The sequence below is a fragment of the Dermacentor albipictus genome, chromosome 6 (assembly GCF_038994185.2).
Source record: "Dermacentor albipictus isolate Rhodes 1998 colony chromosome 6, USDA_Dalb.pri_finalv2, whole genome shotgun sequence".
Lineage (NCBI taxonomy): Eukaryota > Metazoa > Arthropoda > Arachnida > Ixodida > Ixodidae > Dermacentor > Dermacentor albipictus.
The window spans coordinates 102,256,971-102,270,324 of record NC_091826.1 but is presented as its reverse complement, the minus strand read 5'-3'; the positions used below and the strand labels follow the sequence as shown (position 1 = coordinate 102,270,324).

General features: G+C 48.0%; 1 protein-coding gene and 1 long non-coding RNA gene across 5 annotated transcripts in view; one reads left to right on the top strand and one right to left on the bottom strand.

Annotated features, from left to right (window-relative positions):
* Positions 1-13,354, top strand: part of LOC135913662 (uncharacterized) — a 91,025-nt gene that overhangs the window by 53,063 nt on the left and 24,608 nt on the right. The window lies entirely within an intron of this gene.
* LOC135913661 (leucine-rich repeat-containing protein 4B-like) overlaps positions 1-13,354 on the bottom strand; it is a 46,975-nt gene that overhangs the window by 22,833 nt on the left and 10,788 nt on the right. The window contains exons 1-2 of one of the 3 annotated variants that reach the window (XM_065446212.2): positions 3,765-4,273; positions 14-178 (exon numbers count right to left, since the gene is read on the bottom strand). In XM_065446212.2, the coding sequence (XP_065302284.1) occupies positions 14-175 (162 nt within the window). In that variant the 5' untranslated portion in view covers positions 176-178; positions 3,765-4,273. The other 2 variants (XM_065446210.2, XM_065446211.2) reach the window with 2 other exon arrangements.

Genomic DNA, 13,354 nt, shown 5'->3' with positions numbered 1-13,354 from the left:
TTCGGGTACATACCCGTTCCACCTGTCGTGTGGAGATGAGTCCGTCGCAGGTGAGCACGGTGAACGTGTTGGGTCCCGAGCACCGGCACGGCATGGTCACGCTGTCCGGAGGGCAGCAGCGCGAGAACGCGTTGCACATGGCGTAGAACATGGCCGCCGTCAGCATGGGTGCCATCGCCTGCGCGAGTAGAGTTACGTGCAGTTTCGCTGCGTCTACTTCTGAGGCTTGCACGAAAGAATACAACAGAGCAAGGGTCATTTACAGTCGCCTGAATATTAAAACGGAATCGCGGCTAACAGTGAAGCGCAATGACCCGAAACGATAGCTCTTGCATACAGGTTGCGTACAGTATGAATGAAGCACGTGGGCCCATTATGTTGTTTATTACTAGCTGTGAAGTGTGCGCGCTTTTGTCAACAAGGCGTGACGAACGTGGCTGAAATTCTAAGACCTTGTATATACGTAAGCAAGAGAAAACGCGGATGAAAGGAAAGTTCTGCTGGAAAGGAAATAAATTTGGAAGAGAAATAAAGCAAAAAACAAACGAATGGTGGCGATAATCGGTATCCTAGTCCACGCCCCAGAGACGGTTGCCCCCTCTGCGTAGCAGGAACAGATCTCGAGGGCGTTTGCGGGCTTCATGCACCGCATATAATTCTGGAGCCGAAAACGCGTCATTCCCGCCACCTTTTGAACGCTGCCTATAGAATAAAACATGTTCAGGGACGAAGGAGAAAAATCAAGGGCAATGGAAAAAAAAGTGTCAGATGATTACGGTAGTACTTAATGCGAAATTTGATAGCAGTTGTATACCTGTTTTCATTTCGCGATATAATGAAGCAAACAGTTTGACATTCGCACCGACTGGCAGTGGGCCAGTGCCGTCATCACCTTCGCTGAGGGAGGGGCAGTATGGGAACGCTGGCCTGATGAACGACATTGGAGCCAACTGGGGAAGAAGGCCACGATGAACGCACGAGCAGTGGCAGGAGCAAGTTCGCGCGGTTACGCCGGGGGACGCCGACGCTCAACCCAGGAATGGGCGCCTAAGAGCTGCGCTCTGAAACGACGCTGACTCTGCAGCCTTGAGTCGATGAATGTGCTGAAGTAGCTCCCCTGCGACGTGCCACTTCACGCGATCTAGCCGGTCCAGTCAAAGAACCGAACGAGTGTTCGCGTAAGCGGGGAGAAATAATCAGGACTCGTCAACTTCGCCCCCATGTCGCCTTTCCTCGAGGCTATGCGCATCTCGTCGACTGTGTGAAGGGCCGTAACTGTCAATATAACCATGTGCCTAAGGCGTTGTAGCATATAAATTGCGACTGCTCTGCTTACTAGCAGGAATGACAGACGCTGACATCGGTTTTAGCAAGCGTAGGATGACAAACGTTATCAGAATTTACTATCCTCGGCCCTTGGCGTGACCGCATGGCAGCAAGATGAGCTGCGAGTTCTGCAGTAGTGTACGCGCAGAACACTGGACTAAGACGCTATAGACTTTCGAGATACCGGTTGTGTAGTGTGATTATCGTATGCATGCACCTCTTCCTCCTCTATTCATCCTCATCATCTTCATCAAATTTCATCACTCTTTGTGTTCCATTTCTTTCTTTCCCTGTGTAGAGTAGCACAACAGAGCATACCATCTCAGTCAGCACCTCCTAGATAGCAGGCGTGTGCACTCGGTTTTATAACATGATGCTACTTCGACCGAAATTTCCACTGCCAAGCCCGGCGTGACGAGAGCGGCGACGTCAAAATCATCGTGGCTTACTCGGGAGCGCCCCCATTAGATTCTATGGCAGCTGGGCAAGTTAACATGACGTCACGGATCGAACTGTGCCGGCCTTGTGCTAATATAGAAGGTAGTAAGCTCAGTCTGACCTCTCTCTCTCTGCCTTTCCTATGATAAACTCTCTTGCGCTCTTTACATAAGCAACGATCAATTTAGGCATTCACTTGAACACCACTGTGTACTCATGTCACCTAGTGCCCCTGCAAACGGGGTATTTCTTGACAAGCTGTGTTTATGTTTTGAAGCTTCGAGAGCGGTGTTACAAGGAACTATGATGTTGCTAGCAACCGTTATGTTACAGGAAACCATGGTGTTAGAGGGATATCGCACTACTTAGATCATGAACGCTTGACACTATACAAGGGAAAAAGAGAGCATAAGGAGAGGGAGGGGGGGGCGCGATCGGCTATGTCAGCCCGTAGCTTCGTGGTGTAAAACTGCTGAGACGTCCACTCGTGTGAGAGACGAGTGCCTGTGAAACGATGACAAGATGGCGGCGATGGCGGCAGTATGACGAAGGTGACGTAGCCAAAACAAAATGACAGCAGTGTCACGATGACGACGGATGCACGAAGACGACGTTGTGACGACAGTGGAAGGACAATGACGGAGGAGGCGATGATAGTGCGACGACGACCGTGTGATGACGGCAAAAAGACGAATGAAAACGAGTGTTAAAATGAGCCAAGGTGTCGCACGTAGCCTGGACGTTACAAGGAACGGGACAGCGATATCCCGATACCTATAACTGCATGGCGCAGTAAATGTAGTTGAGCGCACAGACATACAGAATACTAACTCATATGCACAAAATCCCGGATAGCACTACAAATATCCTGCTCAAGTACTCAATAGTTTAGAAAGAGCGCAGAAATAACGTAAATAAGTCACGGCTGAGTAGGCAGAAAAGACACCGGAAGTATCCTGCTCTCATGCCTATACAGTCGAACGCCACTACAACGAACGCATCTAGAACGGAATGACCTCTACAACGAAAAATTTGGCACCTCCCCGCTTAATTCCCATCGGCCATACTTATTGTGAACGCCCCTACAGCGAAGACCACGACGATAAGTCGCCTGTACAACGACGGAATATGGGTGTCCTCGAGGGCCGCAACGTGCGAGGAACGCACGTTGCGGCAAAGCCACTTGCCTGCGTAGCCACCAGAGATCAGCGGTGAGCGTAGGAAGTGCCGGTCCACCCCTCAAAAAGATAACCGTGCGGGAGGGTCCGAACACCTTTTATCTAAGGTAACATCGTGATAACCAAAGCATGATAACTTCGAAAGTAGTCATCATGTTCACTAGCTAAGTAGGGTGGTGAATGCTTGCAGGCTTGCGTAAAGAGAACAGTACCTAATGTAATCACCATCTGGAAAAAGAAACTACGTGAATTAACTGCAAGAATTCTGCCACGCACTCGAAATGTACGCGAATTCTGAAAGCCAGCAGTAACCTTCAAGAAAGAGAGGATCACAGGTAGGACTAACGTATTCACGAAGAAATTATTATGCTAGTATTTTCTCATACGAGGAAGCGTCGGCCAATCGCGTTGGCGGACATATCAAAGGCGAACGGTCAATGGCAAACAACCTTTTGTGAATTTGTTCTGCACTGTTTTTAGGCACTTCTCGTTTCAGCCACGTCTTCCTAAATGCGCATTACAATCATCCTAATTCGCACCTCGAGCGGAACTGGTAACAAGTTTTTTTTTTTTCCTTTTTCCGCGCGCTTAATAAAGAGACGACACAAACCTTAACTTGGTACCAGCGACGCAGACGAGACGCCATGTCGACGCGACTGTCGCAGGAACCGCGTCGCGACGTACACAGGCGAGGCCACAACGCCTAAAATGGACGCATCTCGAAGGCACGCGAGAGATAACCCGATGAGCGCTACAGAGACGAGTGTGAATGTGTTCACGCGTCAGACGAACCCCCGTCGAGAACAAACATCCACTACTCACTCTCCCGAAACCGAAGGCGAGTACATAATCCCCGCGAACTGCACGGCCGACGACGCCTCGGTGGCGACGGTGACGAGGAGACTTTTCGAGAGCCGTCGAACGATCGCGCGAGCCAAGGTTAAAGCAGGGGCGGCGGCGGCGGACGAGGCTGGCTGCAGAGCCCCGGTGGCTGGACCGCCACAGCTTCCTCGTCGATTCAGCCGCGCACAGTGCGGGCTACACGCACAAACACACATGCCGTATAGACGGCGACGCTGAACAAACACGGAGTCGTGCGAGGCTCGGGGATCCCAGCGACTTCAACGCGGGGACCAGCTGGAAAGCAGACGACGCGCGGGCACCCACAGCGAAGCAGAAGGCATACAGGAACGTCACTGTGTTGTGTGATGTTGCTGCTGTTCACATCGTAGCTTTCAGATCTTTCTATAAGATGTTGTGGTGGTGTTCTCACTCATACGTACGTGATATCGTCTTTGTGTTTGGGTAAATTACTTCCTGCTTCAAAACTGTGCGCAAAAATATACAAAACAATAAATATCGTATGTACGTGATATCGTCTTTGTGTGTTCGTAAATTAGTTCGTCTGGCTTTCTTCCTACATAACTGTGCGAAAGAATATACAAAACAATAAATATAGCTATACCGCATATTAAACAGACACTATATGCTGAGTAGCCAGCACTGCATTTTGCGCGACAACATATTCTACTATCACGTCAATAAAAATAAAATATAAAGAAAGCACTTGCACACGTGTACGCGAAAAAAAGCAAGAAGGAGTATGTAATTTAATTTAATTTAAAATTACATTAAGGTGGTTTCACATCCCAATGCAACCCACTGGTTGTGAGAAACGGCCTAACATCAACTGGGAAGTTGGCGGATTAGCTTAGAACAACGCTGTGTGCCCAATATCGCGGTATGTGAGCGTCTTTGGGCTTCACTCGTATTGGAATGCGGTCGCTGTAACTGGAAAATGCTGCCGCGACCGAGAAGAATGTGTTTTTCTTCAATCACATATTAATCGGATGGAAGCTTTTGTGCCTCCAATTGGCAGCGGTTACTATCCGCGGCCCTCCTAAGTTAGCGAAAAAAGAAACGCGCCGTCCGACAACATACGCGCACAAATACGTGTGCGTACACAAAAGTCTGTCAACACAGCGTGAGCTGCCCGTGGGGTTGTGTTCTTCAGGCAAACAGGAAGTGACACGGCGTCATTCGAATAGCAATGCATGCGAGGACGTAATTTGATAGGCGAAGAGCCATCACAAGCGCAATTGCACATGAGCGCACTAATGCCATCACGACAACGTACGTTCATCAACAAAGTATTGTAGTACGTGTTCTTTTTTTTTTTACCCGAAGTGCGCAAATCACATGTGTAAGCTAGTAAGTTATAACTAATAATGCATTTATGCATACCGCATACGACGAGAACGGAGCCATTGTCCCACAGTGGAGGATAAACCTGCCGGTGGAGTAGCAAGTGGTATCGGGGGTACTTCAACGATAGTGTGGAGTTAGCTAGACATCAGGGTCTGTATTCACCTTTAGGTCTCTCGCTGGAATAGTTACGAAGAGCTTTGTCAGTTAAGCCCTGTAGAATAACAACGAAAAACAGAGAGAGAGAGAGAGAGAGAGAGAAGCTATTTATGAGAAAAACAGATATTTTTGCCGGCGCGTATGCAACTACAAGGATGGGGAACGGGATTAAAATATTCCAGCGGAGCGTGCCAGAAGGAGATAGAGAGAAGACATAAACATGAAATGCGATAAAGGACCTGATACTAATATTTACAGGTCAGATGGCGGGTAAATTTAGGCTTTTCTATATTAAATGTTTAATCTTTACGGAAAAAAAGAATATGAAAAGTAAGGCATGCTTCACCATGTCGTGAGTCAAACTATCAGTTGCTTGCTATGGTATATGCATTACAGGCGTTCAGCGGACGAATCTTCCCAAAATGAAAACGTATATACAAGGAAACTTGGGATGCATGCTCGTTCCCAGCGGGCACTTCGGATGCTTACGCGTCATAATTTCTTTTTCTCTGCGTGCGACTCAGGTCTGGCGACAGTTTCGCGCGAGCCACGCAAATCCTTCAGCTGCTCACCGAGCTGGTAGTGGCGGTTTTACGTTTGTGGCAGAGAACAGAAGTCGTTCACCGAAACGAGTCATCAGTATTTGCGCGAAAGCATATTTGAAGACGCTACACCTTGGCCGGCCCATATTCACCAAAAAGCTCTTACTATAGAATCGTTATAAAGAGAAAACGTCCGCCAATCCTAATCCTAATCGAAGGCGGCCGGCCAATGGCAAGGGAGCACTTCCGAAAGAAAAGCGAAAAAAAAAAACTCAGTGCCCTTCCACTCTGTAAAGAAGGATTACCAGCGAAACTCTGTATGTGGGTCCCTTAGTGGCAAACTGCACCTCCGCCGCGGGTCGGCCCGGCATTGCACTGTCTGCGGGACCGGCCCACGTATGGGGAGATTTTTGGTTGCCCCGCCAACGACACGAAAATTTCCTTGGACGGCAGAGGTATACAGCTTCGCTGCAAAAAAAAAAGTAAAGAAAAAACTCCGAAGAGAGGTGGGTTTGCGGATCGTCTCAGCAGAACAGCGTTACGTCACGTGAGCAAGAAAGCTGCGGGGCTTTCTAGGTTCGTGTAGTACGAGCTCAGGCAAGCTAAGGGCGAGCGTTCTATACCTGACATTGTAATTAATGAAGGGACATCAGACATCCACCCGTTCATAGCAATTGCTACAAAGGAAACCCATACGGGTTCCTCGAAAGAAAAGCCTCAGAGTTGAAGAAAAATTCGTCCTGGGCCGGGACACCTTCCCGGACCAGGACGAATTTTTCTTCAACTCTGAGGCTTTTCTTTCGAGGAACCCGTATGGGTTTCCTTTGTCGCAATTGCTACGAGCGGGTGGATGTCTGATGTCCCTTCATTAATTACTTCTCTCCACCTTGCGGGTCTCCGCATAACTACTACGTCTGACACTGTAAGAAATGCAGGTCTACGTACCGAAAGTCGCGTTGTAAACACGCCGTCAGATTATCCTTCCAGAAGGTAGCCTAAATCTATAGCACGGTGACGCCAGGGATAATAACTCCTCTACGTGGTGCGAGAGCTGCGCGTCTGCACCGTGCTCCACTGAGTCGGTCAACGCGGCCACTGCGCTGGACTGCAGGGTGCCTCTTCGCGCGGACCATGCACGCAGTCTATGTGCGCGTGCGACTGTTTAACCCTGAATAGCAAGAGAAAAAAAAATTGAGAGCGTTCGCGTTTGTCGCGTCCGCGACCGTTTGCAAGGTTGTTCGAATTCAGCGGCGGTTCTTTTAGTTTTTCGCGCTTATTCTGCACGCGCCCTGTTCGCGCTTTTGTACGACTCGACACGGTACGCTGCTATTTCCAGATCCGGACAGTTGTGTATGCTATACGCGATCCTTTTTATATATGCATTTTTTTCCGCCTTCTCCACGCTCGCACGTGACCCGGCGCGTTATCGGGTTTCGGAAGTGAGAACATCGCGTGCCGGCAAAGTGGCGCAAACGGTGCCCAGAGACATTCCAACTGAGCAAAAAAAAGTAAAAGGAAGCGTCACCAGCCACAATAATGACGACAAAAATGCGGAGCTATCGAACGAAACAAACTTACGGAGAGGCGAGCATCCGTCGAATTCGGAACCGATCGCTCATTTCGAAGCCCCGGCCAAATAAAAACACAAAGCGCACCACTCCGGACTTTTCGCGAATAGCACGCCGTAGAGATGGACGACAACGGAACCCTTTTATAAAGGCCTATTAAGCGGGCGTTACTCGCGAATCGCGTGCTGCTACAAAAAAGAAAGGAAAAAGAAGAAATGAAAAGAACGTTATATGTGCGGTGTCTATTTCCCGCAGTGAGCATACCGTTCGAGCGTATAATGCCGTGTCGACGGGCATCATTGTGTCCATCGCGAATGTGGGCCGTTCCGAATGCGCTTCATTGTGCACGGAGAAAGCTCGGCCGACTATCGCTGCGCATAATTTGAAAGACTCTAAACAAGGGCGACGAACTCTCTTCTATGGGGCCGTTCCGGTGCTCCCGAGTGCTGACGACTTTTCGGGTGTCCGCGACGTTCGGCTTGCTCCGTGCAACCGACAGAGGCGGATTCTTGGCCCGATTCCCTATCTACTGCCGGCACATGTTCAAACGCGTGTACTGATGGGAAATGACTGCAACGCGTCCAACTTAGTTTCCAAGATCGCCTCCATATAAAACGAACATTCGGGTCTACACCGAGCTTGGAAACCAGCTGCAGACTGCTCGCACGTCGCACTCCTGTGTAACTGCGTGCAGCCGACGTCCTGACAACGTTTATCCTGTTCGCGTTGGAGCTTATACTGATGGAAAGAGCAAAACCAAGTTAGTTACGTAAATTCTGCTTTCCACCTCACTCCCTGATTTGTGCTTTTATATATATAGATCTATACATTTTCTTTATACTACCATTATAAGTCGACAGCATCACCAGTACGCGTCTCGCGTTAAGAACGTGCTTTTGACCTTCCCGCAGGCCGCACGCATCAACCAGATAATTTAAGCTTTTACAGTGTGCGTTTACGCATACACTGTGCAGATACGATGTGTTTTGTGTGGTATTGTCATTTCAGAATTGTGTGATTATTTAAAATTCTTAGTACAAATGGAATTATCCTTACTGTTTGATAAGTGTTAATATTACTCAATAAAGGAACGACCAAAAGGTGTCACATCCGCAACTTCACTGCAGATTTTACAGCATGACGTCTTGCGTCCGTCTTTCGCTTGTTCTGGCAGTGTTATTTACTCTCGTTGGTTGCCTTTCGTGTAGCCTACATCACAGCACTTATCTCACCTGTCATACCATGCTCGCTTGATTTTATTGGCTGACTTCGTTTGATGTGTGCTATAAAAGAATACGTTCATCATAAATCGGCCTGTTGTTTTCCACTGTCTTCTGGTCGGTCAAAGGACGAGTCGAAACCTAGATAAGATTACTTCTCTTGCAGCGCGGACTAGGTCACCGCGTTGGGTACCCTGGGGGTTCTTCGGACTCCAATCTGGCGGTCTTTAGGGACGTTCTCCTCACTTTAATGAGATCTTCATGCATTATCAGTTGGCCAGGATGGTCTTCCCTCGGCCTCATGAGAAGTTCGCTAGAGCACAGGCATCTACCTTCCGCATGCTTCATACCAGGTCATACCCTGGTCCTTATTCCCACAGTCAGTTCATCGAAGGCCTTGATTCAACATGCCCAGATTGTGACGCCGCTTGTAAGTTAGATAACATGCTCTGGCAGTGCCCCTCATTACAGGGTCATCAGCGCACGACCGAAGAGGAATAGAGCTCCATACTCAGGAGCTCAGACCTTCTACATCAACTCAGGGCCGTCCAGAGGGCCCGCGACGCAGCGGTGAGGCTCGGCCAACCCATACCGATGTGGGAGCGGCCCGCTGCTCACCCCCTTGAGTGGTAGCGTACCTCAGGACCTAAATAAAGTTCTCCGCCTGTCTGTCCTGTAGCTTTTAAAGCGAAAGCTTTACTGGCCGCGAACTTGCGATTTCGCCGTGCTGGTGCTCCGAGGAGGCACATGACGTCACAACGCGCGCCTCGCCGCGGATATTTCTCTCTCTCTCTCGCTCCCTAGTCACTACTGCGCATGCGCCACTAGTAGCACCGCGCCACAGGTGTTCCGCCGCTGCGCAGAGCCGCTCCTTTCCGTATGACGTCACACCACATTCCTTGTCGTTGCGCTCGCCTCCACTCGCTTCGCCAGCTGCGTCGCATGCCTGATAACATGTCGAAGGATTGAAAAGGAGAGCTCGCGTGCGCCGCAACCACAGTTGAGGCGGCAGTATGGACGGCGACAATTATGATAAGCAGGAGGAGGCCTGGAATCGACTTCGAAACGAGATGAGGAGAAAACGAATCGCCCAAGAAACAGACGAACAGCGTGCCGAACGACTGGCCAAATGCCGCAACATAGCTAGACAACCAGACTAACCTGGACTTGCACTCAAGTTTAACCAAGGCTAACCATGCTATGCCTTAGCTTTCGCTGCGTATATCCTGGCATAGCCGAGCTAAGCCACTGCCAATTTTTTACTTTAGCTTGTTTACTTCCTGCGCTCAATTACGTTTGATTTTGAATTTGAATAATCATGGCATCAACATGACCACTTCGGCATTCTCGCATTATATTTGCGACACCTAACCAGCTAAAGCCTCCGAAGTCGATATGGCTGCGCTCTTTACCACATGGTTTAGAGCAGTGGTATTTGCGAACTTACTTTATTACCTTATTTCTGGGATTTTTTGGAAAGCTAGGGGCGTAGCATTTTTGCCTGTAAGACTCACTCCCTCACGCAGGTTCACACGCATACATAGCGAGCCTCATTGTCATATTGAATATGACGATGTCGCTTGAGACCCACGCAAAACTACGGATGCAGATGAGCTATAAAGGACACAGAAAAGAGCACTTAGGTTAATTTATTATGTCTGTACAGTACAGAAGTATCACTATCTGATCTCCGTTAACGTCGGGTCTCCCAGCACTGGGGGAACGCCGTCTCATGGTGCTTTACACTATAGTAAACGGTCAAACTAACGTATGTTTTAGGAACTAACAGTTTAACACGTCTAGAAATGCTCATGCAAGACACGAATATGCCCTTATTGTACCGCAGGCTGTATATAGCAAATGCATACCGGTTTTAATTTTGTTTGCCCACAAGTATAGAAGACTTTCAAAACAAATCTCGATCAAGCACTCGGTCGACTGCTTCCTATCCGCTGTTGCTTGGGATTTACGAGCGAAGCGTGTGGTTTCTTTCATAGCCAATGTAATCTAAGCGCTATTTTTTTCAAGTCATGTACTAGTGATCACACCCTGTTACATAACCTTCTTGCTTGTTTTATTGCATCCGTGTCATTAATAACCGGCGGTACCGTGCTGGGGAGTTGCGTTTATCTGGTAAATAAGCAGAATTTTAGCAATGTGCGAATTTTCTTTAGACAATATTTGGCTTTGTGAAAGTATCTTGCAGTACCGTTAAATAAATAAATGAATGAATGAATAAATAAATAAATAAACACTCCTGCCCCAAGCGTAAATAACTGATCCAGCTATATACAAATGTAAAATAGCGTACATTTCGACCATGTCAACATATGTGTCCTTCATGGGTATAGCCTCGAATTCACGGCTCTTCTTTCTTGATGCGCTAGTGTTAGTCTCACATAAAAGGATGTTTTGCTAGTGTTGTTATTTGTGTGTACAACACTACCCCCATGAAACTGACGCGGTAGTTCGCTCATGTGGCCTTGGTTATCGGACTAGATTGACGTGTTCGGAAAACTGTACGCATCACATAGTGTCTGCTTTTATGTTACTGCCGGAAGTGTAGTAGACCGTGCGCTGTTGGGCGTGCTAATCGTGTCTTCAACTGAGCGGGTCTTTCACTAACTCGCGACGCGTGCGCTTTGTGTGGGCTTCGAACTGGCGCTGATTGTAACCAAGGTCGCGCGCTATAGACATATCGCGTTTCGTTTCTTCTAATAGTGTATGCACACAAGCGTGGCACTTTGGGCGAGTTGGTATGCCATAACGTTTTTGGGCTTGTAGCACAGCTCAGAAAGAGCAAAAACGAAGGTGGAAGGGGTAATGAAAGGGAACGAAGAACAGAGCATCGCTCGCTCTGTTCTCAGTTCCCTTTCGTTATCCCTTCCACCTTCGTTTTTACTCTTTCTGAGCTGTGCTACAAGCCCAAAAAAGTCACGTATGCACAAAGCTGGTCTATTTCGTCAGCAACTCGCGTGTGACAGGAGCCCGTATTGCCCCCGCCTGTCTAGTTGTCCGTTATGCAGCGGTAGCGTGGTTAATAAAGTGAGAATACCGCCCGTGGCATGTGTGCACCTTAAACCAAGGCGGATGCTACGCCGATAAACGCGGGTTATTTCGCATGGTCGCTTTGTGTTAGCGGCGCTTCGTAGCATGACCTTGGCGGGGAAGAAAAACTTAAAAAGGTGGCATGCCTTTGAAATCCGTCCGCAAGTCACCTACTGCGCGAAGAAGTTAACCTGTTATACTTGTTTTATTCCCATAAGAAAGGTAATTTTGGCGTAAGAAGGAGCTGTGGTCTATTCATTTTCACGAAATAAACAGGGAAATACATCGCAAGTGGCACAACATCGCCAAAGTACATGAAGCATACTATAAAACGACGTCGCAAAGAATATCCTCAAAGCATGAGCATCGTCAGAGAGAAAGGCAATTTAAGGTGTCACGAACACTATAAACACAATAGAGAACGACAAAACGTCACGAGATAAATTGACCGTTTCAGGATGACATACATACATACATACATACATACATACATACATACATACATACATACATACATACATACATACATACATACATACATACATACATACATACATACATACATACATACATACATACATACATACATACATACATACATACATACATACATACATACATACATACATACATACATACATACATACATACATACATACATACATACATACATATATACATAGGCGGAGAGTTTTCATTCCTCCCCGGGGGGGGAGGGGGCTAGGGCCCGGCTAGCTTTCCGAACCCCATATAATATATACATGTTTCTTGCACTTGCAGAAACTTTGTGCGACCTCGAAGAATTGCGCTCTGAAGTGACGGCGTCAGATGAGTATATACAAGACATCGTGGCGTAGGAGACAGTTCAATTTCAGAGCCATGAGTCCTCTCGCTGGTGTAATCTTCTTTTGTAATATTGTCGCCATGCTTGGCTATCATTAATACTGCTTCGCCTCTCCGGCAATACTGCAGCCTTTCTCTCTTTCTCTTTTTTTTTGAGTCTCAGTATCAACGCTACGCGTGACTGCTGCTGATTCTGATTTCAGAGTGAATCCGGGTCGGCCTCATTTCGGTTACTGAGTAAATTATACAGGGTACCTCAACTATCACGCACCAAGACTAAAAAAAAGCAGTTGCATTACTCGAAGAAAACCTAGTGCATATTATTTCCGGCACGGTGCAGTAGCCGCCAGTATTTCTTTCGTTACAGAGATTTAATTCGGTAATTGCAATGAATTATCTAACTCGAGAAGTACTGTCCTAATTGTCAAAGTGTCAATAAGGCCTTCGTAGGGACACTAAAATGACATCCAACAGTGATGTTTTCACCGAGGTACTAATTGCATACAATTTTTTTTCCGACTGGCAAAGAAACCTCACAAAGTATGAAAAAATTGGAGGACGCTTAAGCTTCGCCTTCAAGAGTGGGACGCGACAGCGTTCCCGTCGACCCGCCAAGGGGTATAAGACAATGTGCTACGGCACAGCGATCACTTACGATGCGCCCCGCATCGGACTTAGCGCCCACCTATCACGCGGTGAGCGTCGAGCAACGCAGCGTTCGGCGCGGCAACGAAACGTGCGCCTGAGCGAACGGAACGAACCAAAGAACTCGGTGTCTCGGAGGGGAAACGATCTACGCCAGCCAAACGTCGCGATCGGCACGGGCA